Consider the following 17,466-nt stretch of genomic DNA (forward strand, 5'->3'; position numbering starts at 1 on the left):
TATGTACATATTTGAATCCTTATCTTCAACCTTAGAATCAAAACTGTGTATTAGTTCCAAGGCAGAAGAGGGGTAAGAGCTAGGCGTGGGGGTGAAGTAACTTGTTTAGGAAGGGTCTGAAGTTATATTTGACCCCAGGACATTCTCTGAGCCACCCGGCTGCCCCTCAGCAGGCAGCTTGACACCTTGTACCCACTTAATGTTCCTTCTCCTCCCCCTCCCCCCAATGCCTGGGGCTTTGCAGACAACAGGAGCTCTTCGTTGAGTTGAGCCGTCTTGCTTTGACTTGGAGGCCTGGCCGTGGAGCCAATGCCCTGTCCAAGGTGCTTAAACCCCGCCCCGGATCTAACCCTGGGGCTTTTCCCGCCGCACCCCGTTCTCATTCCTCTTCTCTGCAATCCACTGCAAAGAATCCAGGTGTTACTCGAATTGTACCGCACGTATTTGTGGCTGTTTGAAGGACAGTAGAGAAGGTGGGACTGGGCTGGAGAGGGAAATATTTAGGTTGTTTGGGCAGTGGGGGGTGTGGTGAAGATCCATTGAGACGACCATTGTAAGGTGCCCAGTACATAGAAAGCTCTGTGGAGATGTATCTGCCTCAGGCTCCTTATCCGTAAAATGGGTACAAGAGGGGGCAGCTTGGCGACAGAAGATCTTAGGTTCAAATTTGACCTCAGACACTTCCTAGCTGTGTGACCTTGGACAAATCGGTTAATCGTCATTACCCAGCCCTAATTGTTCTGCGTAGGAAATGATACACAAAAGGGAAGGTTTTTGGTTTTTTTTTAAAATGGATATAATAATAGCATTTACAGCCCAGGGCGGTTGTGAGGATCCAATGAGATAATACTTATAAAGCTCTTAGCAGACCTTGAAGTGCTATAGACATCATCGTCATATCATTCTATCTGGTTAGGGAACTGTAGCCTTAAAAAAAAATCTCCCTAACAAATTATTTTCTCCTCTACAAAGCTCTCTCCGACCAACCGGGACGTTCTGGTTCCTTGCCCTGCCTTTTTTCGGTACACCTCCCCAGCCTTCAAAGCCCAATTCAAACATCTTCTCCAGGCAGCTTGCTGTGATTGCCCTCCCCGCCCTTATTCGGTCCAAGCTCTCTCTATATCTGGGGGTGGTGGGGGAAGATAGCAAGAGGAGCGGAGGGAGGGAGGATCTCTACTCTCCGAACTGGATGGTAAACTTCTAGGTTAAAATTGGCGCGCGCATACTCCGCGCGCATGCGCCCAGCTCCCAGAACCTAAGCTGCACAAAGGTAGAGTTCGCCACTTTCATGTCCCCGTGACAGAGAGAGGATTCAAAGCAAAAGCCGAGTATCCTGTCTTTAGTGAGCATGCGCCAACGTTCCGTGGTTTCAATTCAATATCCTCAAGCCGGAAGTGGCCGTCAGGTGCCTCGTTAGCGCAGTAGGTAGCGCGTCAGTCTCATAATCTGAAGGTCGTGAGTTCGATCCTCACACGGGGCACAATACTTTTGTCATTGACCCTCCAGTACTGAGCTTTTACGCTTCTCTCCCCTTTGCAGATCCTGCAAACGTAGGCAAAATGTTCTTTGCAATCGCTAAATACAACTGTCCTGGCCGGAATGAGTCCAGCTCCTCATGACTCTACGTGATTTCTTTCCTCGCAGCTGAGGCCCCTGGATCTTCAGCTGGAAAGGACCTCAGAAGCTATCAAATCCTTCCCGCCGATTTTCCAGAGGAAACTGAGGTCCCCCACCGCCCCATTCGCAAAGTGTGAAAGGCTCTGTAATGGGGTGCTGGGGACCCAGAAAAGCATCAGTTTCAGCCTTCGAGAGGCATACATTCTAGGGGGATTTCGACGGGTGTCGACTTGAAATATATGCGAAATAAACTGTGACCCGGGGAAGGAGCAACAGATAGAAACGGGAAAATCTCCGCAAGGTTCATCCCAGAGGTGGAGGTGAGGAAGCAGAGCATTCCAGGCAAAGGCTCAGAGGCACAGATTTATCAAGCTGATTGCATACTTGGCTAATAGAGAAATATGTTTCGCATGACTTCATACGGACAATGATTCTCATCAAATTGCTTGTTTGCTCAGTGGATTCGGAGGGGCTGGAGGGAGGAGAGAATTTGAAACAATAAACAATGTTAAAAATAAAGGAAAGAAGGAAGGAAGGAAGGAAGGAAGGAAGGAAGGAAGGAAGGAAGGAAGGAAGGAAGGAAGGAAGGAAGGAAGGAAGGAAGGAAGGAAGGAAGGAAGGAAGGAAGGAATAGCAAGAAAGAAGGAAAAACATGAAGGAAGAAAGAAAAAGGAAGGGAGGAAGGGAAGGAAGGAAGGAAGGGTGAGAGAAAGAAAAAGGAAGGTTTTTATAAATATATTAAAAATGAGGAAAGGTAGGTGGCTTAGTGACTTGAAATTTGGCCTCAGACACTTCCCAGCTATATGACCCTGGGCAAATCACTTAACCCCCACTGCCTAGCCCTTACCACTCTTCTGCCTTGGAACCAATACACAGTAATGATTGTAAGACGGAAGGTGAGGGTTTTAAAAAAAAGAATGAAATAAGCAAAGTAGGAGAGCAAATGATACAACATTGTAAAAATGTAGAGTTATAGATGTCTGTGTATGCGTATTCACAGGGACATTTTTGCATGTTAGGCTTGACTGCAGAGGTTGTTACAAAGAAATTTCTTTTCTTTTTTCAGTGGGGCTGGTAGGAGGAGAAGAAAAAGATTCCTGTTAATTAAGAAAAATAGAGGGGGAGACTAATGCGGAATGTCCCCTGCACTTTCCAATGAGAGTTCTCTATTATTTTGCTTAATTGCTTCCCTTTGTCAGGAGAGTCCTCTCTCAATGGTTGTACTATGAAAACAAAATGCATCCAGAATTTTAAAAATATACACACATATATTGTGATTGTCCAACATGACAGGAAAGGAATCCGATAAGCGTTGGAGGGGGTGCTGGAAGCCTTTGGCACTCATGCCCTGTTGGTGGAACTGTGATCCATCCAATCATTCTGGAGAGCCATTGAGAACTCTGCCCTGAGGCCTCCCACACGGGGTATGTGACAAGGAAATCACTTTAAAAGACTGATATATATTAATTTAAGGTCGCCAAGGAATTCAGCTATGTAATTCCTAAATGAAAACTCAAGTCAGCTGTCAACCTTTTATGGAGTTTAATTTCAATAGGAGGAAGAAAGGAATTAGAGATAGAGAGAAAAAGGGAGAGAAGGGAATAGGGCTTAAATACCCCTTCTGTTTAGGCTGGGCCAAAAGGCCCAAGCCCTTAGATATCTGGGGCAAAGAAAAGAGATCAGTCCCTATTACTCATGTGACCAAAATGGAGAAACAGTCTCAGAGGCCCCCACCTTCAGCTTCCTTCAGAGCAAGCTTCTCAGAGTACACTGCCACCACTCTGACCAACTCCTCAACCACCACCTCGACTCTCCAGACCCCCCTGATCTTTAAGGAAACCATCCAAGTTGCCTCCCCTCAGTTCTCACATCTACCAATCACTGTCCATCAATTTCCCTGTGCCAATGGAGGCTCTAGCTTAACCCAGGACCGCCCAGAGGCTTTGCACATGTCTGTTGAAGGTCATATTTTCAAATAATTAAATCTTTGATCCTTTGCTACAGCCCTTTCTAAATCCTGTTAACCTGAGTAGGGTAGAGATTGGAATAATTAAATTTTGATCTAGGCTGCAGCCCTTCCTCAATCCTGTTAGGACTGAATAGGGTGGAGATTGATTCCAAGTATCTCCATTGTATCAATTCTAAAATCAATCATGACTCAAAGAAATTCCTGTTCTATGCTTAAGCATAGGTCAAAGTCCTTTCCATTGTTCAGCAAAGGGTTTCTGTCCTAAAGTAATCTTAAGAAGGGAAGGAGAAGGAACCTCCCATGCCAATGGGATTCACATTCCAATAGTCAAGATCCACTATCAATAGGAAATTTTTCAAGTATGAAATTTCCCAATGGTGAAATTTCCAACATTTATAAGTCTAAGAAATTTTGAGGTTTACAGGTATTATATCCTTGAATCAGGCAGTGTCAGGACTCGGTCTGTATCCCAGAGATGAGATCAGCATTAAAAGAGGAAAAGGACCCGTTTGTACAAATATGTCTAGCAGCTCTTTTTGTGGTGGCAGGGAATGGAAAGCAGGGAGACGTCCTTCGGTTGAGGAAGGGTGAATGATTATGACGGAATACTCTTGTGCGATAGGAAATGGCGAGCCTGTGGTTTCCAAAAAACTTGGGAAGACTTCTATGAACTGACAGACCCAAAGTGAAGCGAACAGAAGCAGGAAGCCATCAAATACTGTAATGGCATTATTGTCCAATGACTGACCATGAGTGATGTGGCTGTTCTCAGCAGGGATCCAAGACCATTCCCAAGCATTTGGAATGGAAATGGCGCCCTACCTTCGGAGAAAGAACAAATGGAGTCTGAATGAAGATTGAAGCATACATTTATTTCATTTGGGGGGGTCTGTGCTTTCTTTTGCCGCATGACTAAGATAGAAATGTGCTTTGCCTGACTGTGCTTGTATCTTCTCTACCAAATTGCTTGTCTTCTCAAGGTGGTGGGAGAGAATTTGGAAGTCAAAATTTAAAAAGAAATGTTAAAAATTATTTTTACCTGAAATTTAAAAAAAACATAATAAATGGTTAAAGACAAACAAACAAACAAGAGTAGACCTTACTATACAAGGCTGTTTTTTCCCCTGCCTCTTTCTGCCACCCTTTTTTTATGGAGGCACCTCTTCCAGAACCATATTGGGTTCTAGACCACCAAATCTCATTGGATACCTAATGTTAAATTTATTGTTGGACTGAATATATTTAATCGGTCACCAGGGATTTAATTACTAAATCCCAAAAATGAATTACTAAAGTCAGAATGGAATTTGTGGTGGTTTATTTTACAATAGAGGGAAGATATTAAGGAAGAGAAAAAGAGAAGAAAAGGAGAGAGTGAAAGAGAGAGAGAGCGAGCTCTGGCTTCCTCTGAGCCAGGTAGAAATTCAAAGGCCCCAGCCAGGGGAAAGGAGTCTCAAGATGATGGGCCTTTCCCAGAGTCTCGAGCCTCCAGAAATGCCAAGGAAGGAAGTGAGCCTTTACACTCATCATGTGTCAGTTCAATCAGCAGATTCTTTATCAGTCTCAACTCCAGTAGAACTGCTTCTTACAGGAGGTTCCACTCTAAGTGTGAGTCTCCACTTCAAGTATATCTCTTCACTCCAAGTGTGTCTCTTCACTCCAAGTGTTTGTGTGTGTCTCTGTTTCCACTTTTAAAGATCTTTTTCTCTTGTGCTTCTTCCCCTAAATTTTTACGTCTACCAATCACAGCTGATGCTCCTCTACAGGACTGCCCACTCTTTCACACTTGGGTCACAGACCTCCCACTCAATGTATGAAATGGGTGTTCATACCTTTTTGTGGTTAAAATCCAAAATGGGTAGATCTCCATACTCAACTTTAAGTACCCTGCTTACATTTTGGGGGATTAAAATCTAAAAATAGACAGGAGATTACAATTTAATCTTCACAATCAAGGAAGGGCTAAGTACCTTCATAGCTACAATCAGGGGAGAGCCAAATCCGATCTTCACACTAACAAGACAATTTCCCCTCATTCCATAAGGAAATTCAATTCACCATGCTGGCGACCCCTGCTGGATGTCTTTGTATATGGAGATCAGAAGCCTCCGGCTTCCTTGGATTTTCTCTCTGTGATTTCCCAGAGGCCTCTACAGCGATTTTGCCTACTTTTGAGCTATTCATGGTGACACCAAATTTGGTAAACAGTCCGTTTTCTCTGTTCATCCTCCTTTTCAATTTGAAAACCTTTTCATTAGCTTTGAAAGACTCCAGGCTGATAACATTTTCCAAAAAAACAGCTCTTTTTAGGGTCACGTCGTCCCTGGCCAACATCCCACCGTCCCCACTGGAGTCAAAGGGCTCATCGCCGTGAGTTCAGATCTGGCCTCAGACACTGACAGTTCATGTGACCCTGGGCAATGTCACTTAATATTGTTTGCCTCCGTTTCCTCATTTATAAAATAAGCCAGGGAAGAAAATGGCAAACCACCCTAGAATCTTTGCCAAGACAACCCAAATGGGGTCATCAGTACTTGGACACAAACAAATCATAACTACAAAAGTGAGCCCATTCTCAACACCACTTTATTAGCAGCATTTATTGAGTACCTTCTGTGTGCCATGCTCCAAGTACTAGTTCTTTCCCCAAACTGGCTTTCTTTCCTAAAGTTCCTTTCTTTGGCTGAAGTAATCAAAACATCGCCTGTTCCCCTGAGCTTTTTAGTTTCTTCTTTGGATGACTTCGTTGTCCGTAGACAAGTTTTCTAGATTTCTTCTGGGAGCATCACTTGTGCCTGCATGGATCACCTGATGTGGGAGCAGACATCAGCTCCCCCGAGCTTGGGGAGGTTCTTCTCCGTTGTGTATCCAGGACCACCAATACAATAAACAGACAGAAGATCTCTTCACGGGTAGCAGTAATAAGAGCCAGCATTTATATTGTGGGGAAGGAAATGTCGATTCAACTCCAGTATCTTTGCCTCAGTTTCCTCATCTGTAAAATGAGTCTGAGAAGGAAATGGGAAACCACTCCAGTACTTTGGCCAAGAAAGCCCCAAATGGTGTCACAGGGAGTCAGATGTGACTGAAAAACAACAAAAATGTATCTTGTAGAATTTGAACGCTGCTCTTTCTGAACTCTAGATTGAGCACTCCATCCCCTGTGTCACGTAGTAGCCTTAAAAACTTGGGATGGAGAGCCAGGCTTGGAGATGGGAGGTTCTGAGTTCAAATCTGACCTCTAACACTTCCTTGCTGTGTGAGCCTGGGAAGTCACTTAACCCCATTTGCCTAGTGCTTGCTGCTCTTCTGCCAAGACAGAAGGTAAAGGTTAGGAAAAAACCCCATGACTAATCCTTATAATGCCTCCCTTTCTGGGTGGTTACAAGAAAGTCCTTGCCATGGGCCACAGGGCTATAAAACATGGGTGACAGCAGTGCCTGCTTTTGCCAGTCACAAAATGCTTTGGAAATGATGTTTCTATTTTCCCGTTCTACATTTGGGGGGCTCAAATGTTAGGAAGTCCCATGTGGGTATAGTCAGTCAGGGTACCCAAGGAAGAGCCCTTTCGGGGGGCCCCTCTGCCTTTGGGGTCCCCCTGTGGCTCTGAGGAGCCAAGAAGCAGGCGGCATTAGGGGAAGACTCCCCCGGCACGATTTGTTCCAGGGCTGTGAAGGTGGCTGCAGCAGTGCCAGAGCATGCTCAGAGCCTGGCCAGGGCAGGGTCACTCATGGTGTCCCAGGCCACCGCCAGGTGTGCTATTCCATCTTCCCCTGCTTTGATGACTCTGGAAAGGAGGAGGCTGATGACTCTGGGCAGCTCTGTCACACTTCAAATACAATTCGTGGGCAAGTCAAGAAAGACATCACTCTGTAATGCCATTAGTTGTCTTTAAAAACAAAGGGAGGGGCAGCTGGGTAGCTCAGTGGATTGAGAGTCAGGTCTAGAGATGGGCAGTCCTGAGTTCAAATTTGACCTCTGACACTTCCCAGCTGTGTGACCCTGGGCAAGTCACTTAACCCCCATTGCCTAGCCTTTACCACTCTTTTGCCTTGGAACCAATACACAGCATTAATTCCAAGATGGAAGGAGAGTATTTAAAAAAACAAAAAGCACCTGAAAGTTATAGCCACAGAAGTTTGAGATATAAAAGTAATATGTTTCCCTGTAGTCAAGATAGTCAACCTTGGGGTTTGGGGTTCATTTTTTTTTTTTGCTGGAAGTGTTCAATCTTACAGCCTCCTACTTCTTAAGAAAACAAAATGAACACAGGTCTTGGGAAAAGTTTGTCTTTCTCTGATCCCGGCTCTCTACCAACATCAGCAGCAGCAGCTCATTCTTTCAGATCCCACCAATGTACTTTTTTATTTGGGTCTGGTGACATAAATTAATCAAGATTTAATTTGATAAACATTTTATTACATGGTTACTATGTGCCAGATACTGTACTAAGGGACGGGATAGAAATAAGACAGTCCCTTCAGGAGGAAGGCAATTCCTGAAAGGAAGAGGAATGGGGAGGGAGAGGAGGGATGGCCAGGGGATCCTTGGTGCAAGGGATATGGTGCTCATTGGGGTGGATGCTGATGATAAATGGAGAGCGACCTGAAAAGCCTGGAGAGGAGTCTAGTCCTCTGCCCTCCAGCCTTCTCTCTGGAGGGGAAAGGCCCCTCAAAGTGAATTGAGGTGTTAAGTAGCAAAAACATGTGATGAGGAGATTTCAGGTAACCAGCTTCTCCTTGGGAAGGCATGATGTTCTCTGGAGGGGAGACCAAGCAGAGCTGCTGCTAAAAGATGGAGAGAGTGCCTATTTCTTACTCTGTCTCCTTACAACGAAGTCATTTTTGTCCTCTCCTTTCTAGTCCAAAGGCCATTCTCCTTGACAAAGCAAAAAGAAGGAAAATAAAAAATATACAAAATAGCCTTCTTCAAGTATTTGAAGGACTGTCAAGTGGAAGAGGGATTATATTCATTCTCCTGGGCCCTGTGAATTTTAAAACTAGTCCACCCTAATCAGTCTGTACTTTAGAAGATCTGATTTAGCTATTTCCTAATCAATAACAATAGAGATACTTGGACTAACAGAATCAGGTCTTGGGAACCCCGAATTTCTCCACCCTCCTTAGTTTAACAAGATTAGGAAGGTCTGCACCAAACTCAAGATTTAGTTATCTGAGGAAATGGCCTTCAATGGACATGTGCAGAAAAAGTGGACAGACCCCTGGGCTGTCCTAAGTCAAGCTAAGCTATCATTGTACAGATGAGAGGAGGGAAAGTGATGTAAAACCATCTATATGAGGCATATCACTTCCTCTCTCTTCCTCTTTTCCTGGAGAGGCGACTCTGGCTGGCAGCTTGCTAGGCATTCTGACAATCTTGGAGTGGTGGCAGTTATTTTGTCTGGGTTTGGCGGCGAGTTTTCCCTGGACCTGATTTCAGGTTCAGGCATCTTGGCTTAGCCTTTTCCTTTTTGGAGTTCAAACTGACTCCTTCCTCCTTCATACTCCAAAATATTATCTCCTAATCTCCCCGCTCAGTACTAACCAGGCAGGGGTGAGGGCCGGAGAAAATCTACTCCTTTCCATCTTCCTTCTCCTTAATCTCCTCCACTATCAATTAAATCACCATAAAATTTCCAGCTGACTTGGGTGTTTCATTAGGATTTTATAAATAAAATCCTTGGTGACCAAAATCATTATTACATTCAGTCTCAACCATAATTTTAACCTTTACAGCCCCAGGGGATGCAACTGGGAACAGTGGATGGAATTTGCAGAAATTGGAGCCGAGTGGAAGACAAGAGTCCTTCACGGAGTCATTGGTTTCTAGTTTTCAGGGTATTGGGCAAGGATTTGTACCTCTGTGTTTACTTGTTTTTACTTGTTTATTCACTTTCCAATTCTTCCCTATAACTTTCATTTCTTTTCCAGTTTTTTTCTTCAAGTACTCTCATTCTACTTATTAAGAATTTTCATAACTCTTATAAAAATCTTGCTTTTTTCTCTTCCAGGACTTCTAGTTGGGTTTATGCCCAGGCTGTTTTCCTCTAAAGTTTTGTTTGCCGAGATTTTGGAGTCTTTTTTGGTTTACCCATTCTTCCAGCCTCCATCTCAATTCCAGGCTTGAGGTTAGGACTGGGTTTTATCACCTTCTGGAGGGAAGGTTTGGGCTAGTCCTATTGGTGCCTTCTTGGGTATTAAGTTTTGTTATTCCAGAATCTCAGGAACAGGCTGGGGATCCACATGCTTTCAGGACTCCCAAAGTGGTTGGATCAAAGGTAAAATGTAGTTGCTGCCTGCTTGGTCTGACCTTTACAAGTTCCTGACTTGGGCTTGGGTCTGAGCTAGAGTTGATTGCTACTAGACTCCCCTGTTAGCCGACTTAAAAGTTCTGTTGGTTCTAAGTGGCAGAATTGTAGGTGCCATTTTGTAGGTTCCTGCCTTGATTACTCCTCTGTAGGATGGGCTAGATGCTAGAAAGTAGCCCTTCCTTTGGGTCACACCACTGCTGCTGCTACTAGCTTGTGATTTACCTTTTTTCTTGGTGCACAGCCCAGGGCTTCCTTACCCAGAAACACTGCTGCCATGCCCATATTCCCTACTCACTCCCCCTGGGATCTAGGCCTGGGCAGTGGGTAACAAAGCTTCCAAGTGGCACTTGCCCCAGTCTCAGTGCCCTGCTGTGGATCTGGGTGCCCTCCTAGGATAGGTTCTTTTTTGGGGGGCATTACAGGAGGGTTCCATACACCATGCTCTCCTGCCCTGACCTTGTCCCAGTGTGTGTGCAGACCTGGCTGGACAAAGACTCATTGTGAATTTTTCTGGATTCTTCCATCAGGATTTGGTCTGGTGCATTTTTATAGCTGTTTGGTGGAATTGTGGACTCTGGCCCTCTATTCTGCCAATCCTGGCTCTGTTCCCCTATAGAATCGAATTAGATGGGAAGAAAAGTGTCTTTCACTCTCAGGGTGCTGATACTGAAATAGATTCCTCTTCTCTAGAGTTCATGTATCTCATTTGAAATGTTTAATTATAGTCCTGCTTGGAGGGAGGGTCCTGGATGAGATCTCCTGAGATTCCTTTTAACCTTAGGTTTTTGGATTTTAGATTTTTTTTTTTTGCCCAGATGGGCAAACATCCATACGACTCAAGAGATTATTAACAACCAAAAAGGAGTTGTCTTTCTTACAGTAAAGATGTTATTCAGATCCTCTCCAAGAAGGCCCTGCAATCTGAGTTGGCTTTCTAGGGCTAAGCAGATTACAAAGCCTATTGAGTAGAAAATAGCAATTCTGGAAATTTGGTCCCTTAGCCCACAATGAACCATAACACTCTCGACAAGTAGGTTAAATAGCTTGATCATTATGAAATTCACTCTTGTGATGGAGAAAGAGTAACAATAAGGTTATTCCTTTATATTGCCAACCTGTAACTTATAAAACTGGCTCCATAAGGGAGAACATCTTACTTTTTTAAAAAATAACTTTTTTTTCCTAATTACATATAAAAACCATTTTTAACATTAAAAAATTTTTTTTGAGTTTCAAATTCTCTCCATCTTTCCCGTTCCTCCTCCCTCACTGAGCTGGTAAGCAATCTGACAGATTTTACATGTGCACCTATAAAATATTTTTCCATTTAGTCATTTTGTGGAAGAAAACCTGCACAAAAAAACGAAGCAGGAAAATGAAATATGGTAGAGATCATTTTACTTTTTGAAATGAATTTGACCTCCCTGACTCACCATCAGCCCAGGCCTGAGGCTGGGTAAAAAAGTAAAGAAACAGAAGAACCTATTAATAAAGTCAAATTTTAGCTCATCTAAAACGAGGGCTGGAGAGTGGTGGGGGGAGATATACGGTGTAATAGAAATAATACCAGCTCTGGAGTTGAGAAGCTGGGTTTCTTTCCTGGCCCTGACAGGTGCTATTAGATATGTGTGACCAGTGAGACCTTGAGCAAGTCCAATAAACTCACTGGACTTCATTTCCTCCTCTGAAAGAGGAGTTAGATTGGATACCTGAAGAGGGTCCTTCTAGGTCCAGATCTGTTATTTTAAGTTGCACTTCTATAAAGATGAAATTTTATTTTGTTAAAGTTTTTAAGAGAGAGGAGTAAAATAATTTAAACCCGCTACCACTTAAATGATTTCAAAATAAAAAAGATGATTTTATTTCAAAAAGCACAAGATAAATAAACTGTCAGAGCTTATACAAAGCATACATTATTTTTCACTGACACCATATTTCTATATACAAAAAGGTTAATTTAGGTAGACTTTAAAATGATCTAAAATCAGTTCCTTTGATTGCAAAAGAAGCGTGTACCTGAATCTGTTTCAGGTAATTAGCAGATTTGTATCACGATGTAAGCGGGAAAGAGGGATGCTGCGTTTCTGACGGGCTTGCTGGGTGTGCTTGTATCGAAGGTTCCTTATTTCGGACATGAGTTCCTGTTCTCTCTTTTCCAGCTCTTCTCGTTTTCGATCCAAAGAAACTTGCAAAAAAAAAAAAAAGTTGAAAATAAGCAATCAGGCTAATTTACGCAGATAAGCCGCGTGGGCGCCATTATTTTCAGCTGAAGTGCTGGCCCGTCAGCAAGGTGAAGGCCACTTGGCTGACTAATGATGGTGAATGGCTCCCACAGCGCATGCTGGCACGTAGAAAGTCCCGCTGTTACAGCGATGACGTCCTTCGTTATTATCCCTGTTACAAGTACCCGAGGGTGGTCATCGCCTGCCTCACAGGCGTCTGCGTGGGTGATGGACCAGCCGCTCCCCAGCCTCCTCCACCCACACAGGGATCCCCAGGCCACCCCATATTTCCTCTGTTTTGTACAGAGCTACATTTCCCCCAAGAGCAAGCAGGTGAGCGCCGGCATGGCACAGGGGCCCTGAAGAAACACCCGCCGGGTGCCAGGCTGCGGGAGGTCACTCAGGGGGAAGAGGACGCACGTTGAGGCACTTTGGGGAGAAGACAGCCGGGGGAGGGGCACGGCCACCCCTTTCTGGGTTCCCACTTTCCTCCTCCATGACCGCCTGAGGCCGCCTCTTCCCCTGCCTCCACCCAGTGGCAGAGACAGCCAGAAACGCTGCCCCCCAAGGTGGGAAGCGGCTGTCCATCCTCTGGCTGGTCTTTGTCATCCCACCAGAGCTCAGAGCAAACACAGGCAGGCTGGGGAGGGCCAGGAAAGGCCCAGGGCAGAGGGACAAGTGAGAAAATAAAGCCAGGAAAGGAGACGAGCAGCAGGCTTGGAAACCAATAATGGCCAGCCGGAGGGACGGGTTGGGAGGGGGGCTATGGAGCCAGCCCCGGGCGGCGTCTCCTCCAGCTGGGAAGGCCGGGCCGGCTTCCATGGAAGATTCACAGCCCTCAGACCCACGACATGGTACAAATGCTCCTCATGGCCCGACCCGAGCACGGCAAAGGGAGTGCCGAGGCCCCTGCCCACAGCTACTTACAGTGTGTTTCGGGATCGATCCCAGGAATGAAGCGGAGATGGCTTTCGGGCAGCGACGCCGAGGAAACGTGCTTCATTGGGCTCCTGGTCTTTAACTCCTGAGGCCTCTCGCCTGCCAAAAGGGAAGGAAAGAAGGCTTACGTTTGTGGGGACACGAACCCTGTCCTTTTGGATGTTAAAGAGAAGGCTCACACCTCTGTGGAGGCAAAAAGGGTTGTCCTCTTAGAAGCTGGCCCGGCAGCCCGCCGCTCAGCCACGAGAGCCGGGACAGAGCAGACCGCCACCGTTAGCAGCTCGACTAGAGGCTGCCCATTGGCTTCCGTATAAAAAGGAGGTCTGACCTCGCATGCCGCGCGTTGGAGCAGGTGTCCCGGCCTGGCCTCCGAGGCCCCGTGTCCTGGTCCGACACGGAGTCCTCATTGCCGGGGGAAGGAGAGCCAGGGCAGCTCGGCTCGGAAAATTCCAAAAGAGGTTTTTGGTCTCGGGAAGCGTCCCCCCTCCCTTCCTCCGCTTCTCGCAGCCTGACCCCTCTCCCTCCAGGACTTCAGGGCCCGCTGAAGCAGCCCTACTCTGAAAAGTTAGACAGGATGGAAAATAACCTGTTGAATTTATTCTATTTTTTAAAAGCAAACCATATGCAACAGAGATTTGCTGATCCCTCAAGACTCTTTGTTCTACTTTGCATATGATGATGCTCATTATGGTTGAGTTCAGAATAAGACAGAATTGAGGGGAAAAAAGAAGTGTAAGCCTGTCTAGTGCCTCCAAGGGCTCCATGAATTAAATTGTTTCCCATTCACCCCCAACTCCCTATGGAGTGGAGCAAGAGGCCGCTGAGCAAGAAGGGAGAGAGATGGGAAGCAGGGAATGCGCCACAGCCAGCCCATTTCCCCAGAGGAAAGAAGAGGACATCTTGACCGCGAGAGCCAGTGACCGGTAAATCCAGAACCCTCAGGGAAACCCAGCAAGCCATATACACGCAGCCTCGGGAGCCTAACTCCTGGCTAGCTAGTGTGGGGGGAGTTTCTGACCCTAGAGCACCAGCTCCTTGTCATCTGACTGTCAAACCAGCACAAGTCCCAAAGTTTAGGGGTCATTCGTGGTCCATCTGCAGTCTTGACAGAACCAACCAGCTCCAGACTGGACCTCGCAGGGGCTGTGGCACACAGACTTCTCTTCCCGCACCCGAGAAGCAATGCCTGGGTCTGAAACAAGCCCCATTCCAGGCTGTTTTCATACTAGTAAATTAGAACTTGAAGTGTGAGCAGCTTCTTTCTTCCCACAAAACAGAAATGAATAGCCTGGCCAGAGGTGTTGCTCCCCCAACCCCGCTGACTCCCCTGAGTGTTTCTGACCGTTAGGGCTTCTCCCTGCTGAGTGGCCGAGTCTCTACAAGCCCGAGCTTCTCTTTGCTCTCCAATGGAAGCATCAAAAGGGGCCCTTATAGGAGGAGGGACTAAGGCTGAGCACGGCACGGGGACCTGCTCCTAAATACTGGCCATCTCCAAGTCTAGTTGGACCTGGACAAAACAGCTTCTTTATATGAGGAAAATGCTTCTACTACTCAACTGTACAATCTGTCCCGGGGCCTTTGCTGTTTTTGTTTCCCTCACTAATAAAATGGCGCTGTAAGCCAGCGAGGCTGCTTGGATAGTGCCAGGAAGCTGCAGGGGCTGCCTTCCTCTGACCAGGGAGTGGAGAGCTGGAAGGAACACGAGGGACCTACCACAGCGTTCGTCCTGTCTCTGCTGGCAGTCGTAGGGAGTCACATTAAAATATTTCCTTTTGACATGATCACACAGAAGAGTATGCGAAGATGATGACCACGAAGGATATTCTTCATCTTCTTTCCTCTAAAGATAATAAAGGGACAAGGAGAAGATGAGGGAGCAGAAGCCGGGGCCAGGGTCCAACTGAGCTTAAAACAAACTAAGAAATATTTGCTCCTAGAGCCTTGAGTCCTCTATTCCTGGGGTCTTAAAATACACCTCAGAAGAAGTTTATGCTCTGTTACCTAGGAACATTTTGGAAAAGGTGAGTAAGATTTTAGAGCTGGAAAGTGCATTTTCTAGATGAGGTCTCTGAAACCCTGAGCACTGAAGTCATGGGAAGATCACACCCTGATATTTCAAACTTGGGTCTTCTGATTAAAAATTCTGACCATTAAAAAAATAAATCCTGTGGCACAGTGGGGTAGGGCCCTGGGCTGGGAGTCAGGAAGACCAGAGTTCAAATCTAGCCGTAGACATTTATGCAACCCTGGGTGAGTTACTTAACTCTATTGGCCTCAGTTTCGTCATCTGTAAAATGAGCTGGAGAAGGAAATAGCAAACCACTCCAGTTATCTTTGCCCCAAATGAAAGAAAACTCCAAATGAGGTCATGAATAGTTGGATGGCAACATCATTTTTTGAGAGTTGGCAACAGTACTACCACCGTTATCATATCAAAGTGAGTATTCTGGCATATACAACACCAGAGACTTGACTGACGTGCAGAGAAAGCCAAACTATTTTTAAAAATTTATACTTGGGGTTTGAGGGCTGCTGGGTAGCTCAGTGGATTGAGAGCCAGGCCTAGAGGCGGGAAGTTCTGGATTTAAATGTGAACTCAGAAGCTTCCTAGCTGTGTGACCCTGGGCAAGTCACTTAACCCCCATTGCCTAGCCCTTAATGCTGCTCTTTTGCCTAAGGCAGAAGGTAAGGGTCTTAATAAAAAAAAAAAGAATTCTCTAAGAGGAAGTTGGATGGAAAAAGCAATGTGAGTAGCCCCCAAAACACCAATGAGTGCTAAATATCTCATTTCAAAAAAAGTGTGATATCCTAATATTCTGATTAAGTATTATATCATTTTTAGAAAAGCTTTGAATTTGAAGTTATAAAACTTAAATCTGAATCCCAGTGGTCTCGGATCTGCTCTCTCTATTTTTGTTTCCTCATCTACAAAATGGGGATATGGATACCTAATGCTATCTTGGGGAACTGTAGTGAGGAAAGTATTTGTTTTTTAATAGGAGAAGATGACTGTTAAAATAGACCTTCCTTGATTCCTCAGGAGCACACAGATCCCTCAGGAAAACCACAAAAACCAAAGTTTTACCTTAAAAAGTAAAATTATCTGTATTACAGGATTTCTGAGTTGGCAGGGATCTCAGATGCCATCTAATCTAATCTAAAATTGAATGGAAATGCCCTCTATCACAGGCCTTAAAAAGATCCTCCTGCCACCACCTGGAGATTATCCAGTAGTAGGGCACTCAATTCCTTACCCAGCAGCTCATTCCATTTTTAGATAAAAACAGTTTTAATTGTCAGTAAATCTTAATTTGCGGCAAACCAAAATCTGTCCCTACAAATTCCAATGTTTCTCTTCATTCATTATGTCCATCCTTCTTTATTGCGCAATAGTATTTTAAGGCCCCCATTCTTGCATCGGTGGGCATCTGGGCCCTGTATAGTTTCTGACTTTCCTGGGCTGCATGTCCAGGAGTGGGATTGCAAGGACAAGGGGTACAGCTGCTTGAGTTACTTTCTTGTGCCATTCCAAAGAGAAAACCACAAGAGTCAGGCCACTTCACAACTCTGCCCATAGGGCATCAAGGTGCTGCCTACAGCTTCTCCATCACTGGCTCTTCCTATTTTCTGTCACCTCTGCTGCCCTATGTGACAGAAAGTGAAGCCCAGAGTTGTTTGATCGTTTAGTCATGATGTATAGCATGTTTTTACATGAGTCATTTCTAAGTTGCAATTCTTCCAAAGATTGTTTGTCTCATTTGATGGTGCTGTTCTCTACACAGCTGTCGATGTTCTCTTAGTGCCAAATCCAATGGCTTTTTTTCAGGCCTCATTCTTCTTGACCTCTCTGTAGCCTCTGACGCTGCTGATCACCCTCTTCTCCTTGCTATTTCTTCTCCCTAGTTTTCTGAGATTAGTTTCCTCTCCTGGCTCTCCTCCTATTTCTCAGGCTGCTCCTTCTCAAATCTCCTTTGCTGGACCTGATACAGGCTCTTTCCTGGACCTTCCTTCTCTTCTTCCTCAGTGTTCTTCATTTGGTGATCTTGTCAGCTCCCATAGATTTAATTATCATCTGAATGCTGACAGTTCTCCAATCTACCTCTCCTGCCTTACCTCATCTGTGGACATCCAGTCTCACATCTCCCCCTATATCAGGTACCTCAAAATGGATATCTCCCCAACACATCCAGACTGAACTTAGGAACACTTTTCCCCCTAAGACCCACCCAGACCTCCTTATTACCGTGGAAGGCAATACTATCCTTTCCAGGCTCCTGGCTCAGGGGTCCTTCTCAATGCTCCCCTTTCTCACCAGCTCACATCCAATCTGGTGCTTTACAGGGTTTACCTCTGTAACCTCCCTCAGGATATCCCCTTCCCTCCTTTGCTGTATGCCCTCCTCACCCTAC

General features: G+C 45.4%; 1 protein-coding gene and 1 non-coding gene across 5 annotated transcripts in view; one reads left to right on the forward strand and one right to left on the reverse strand.

Moving 5' to 3' along the window:
- Window positions 1-1,407: 1,407 nt before the first annotated feature.
- Window positions 1,408-1,480, forward strand: TRNAM-CAU (transfer RNA methionine (anticodon CAU)). The gene has a single exon. It is a non-coding gene; the product is annotated as a tRNA-Met (tRNA).
- Window positions 1,481-4,437: 2,957 nt separating this feature from the next.
- Window positions 4,438-17,466, reverse strand: part of TBC1D31 (TBC1 domain family member 31) — an 83,082-nt gene continuing 70,053 nt past the window's right edge. For 2 of the 4 annotated variants that reach the window (XM_056823141.1, XM_056823140.1), the window contains 4 exons: window positions 14,771-14,897; window positions 13,046-13,156; window positions 11,913-12,081; window positions 4,438-4,625 (listed from right to left, as the gene is read on the reverse strand). In XM_056823141.1, the coding sequence (XP_056679119.1) occupies window positions 11,924-12,081; window positions 13,046-13,156; window positions 14,771-14,897 (396 nt within the window). In that variant the 3' untranslated portion in view covers window positions 4,438-4,625; window positions 11,913-11,923. Of the gene's footprint in view, window positions 4,626-11,730; window positions 12,082-13,045; window positions 13,157-14,770; window positions 14,898-17,466 lie in introns of those variants that run through there. The other 2 variants (XM_007488263.3, XM_007488262.2) reach the window with 1 other exon arrangement.

This window comes from Monodelphis domestica, chromosome 3 (genome assembly GCF_027887165.1).
Source record: "Monodelphis domestica isolate mMonDom1 chromosome 3, mMonDom1.pri, whole genome shotgun sequence".
Taxonomy (NCBI): domain Eukaryota; kingdom Metazoa; phylum Chordata; class Mammalia; order Didelphimorphia; family Didelphidae; genus Monodelphis; species Monodelphis domestica.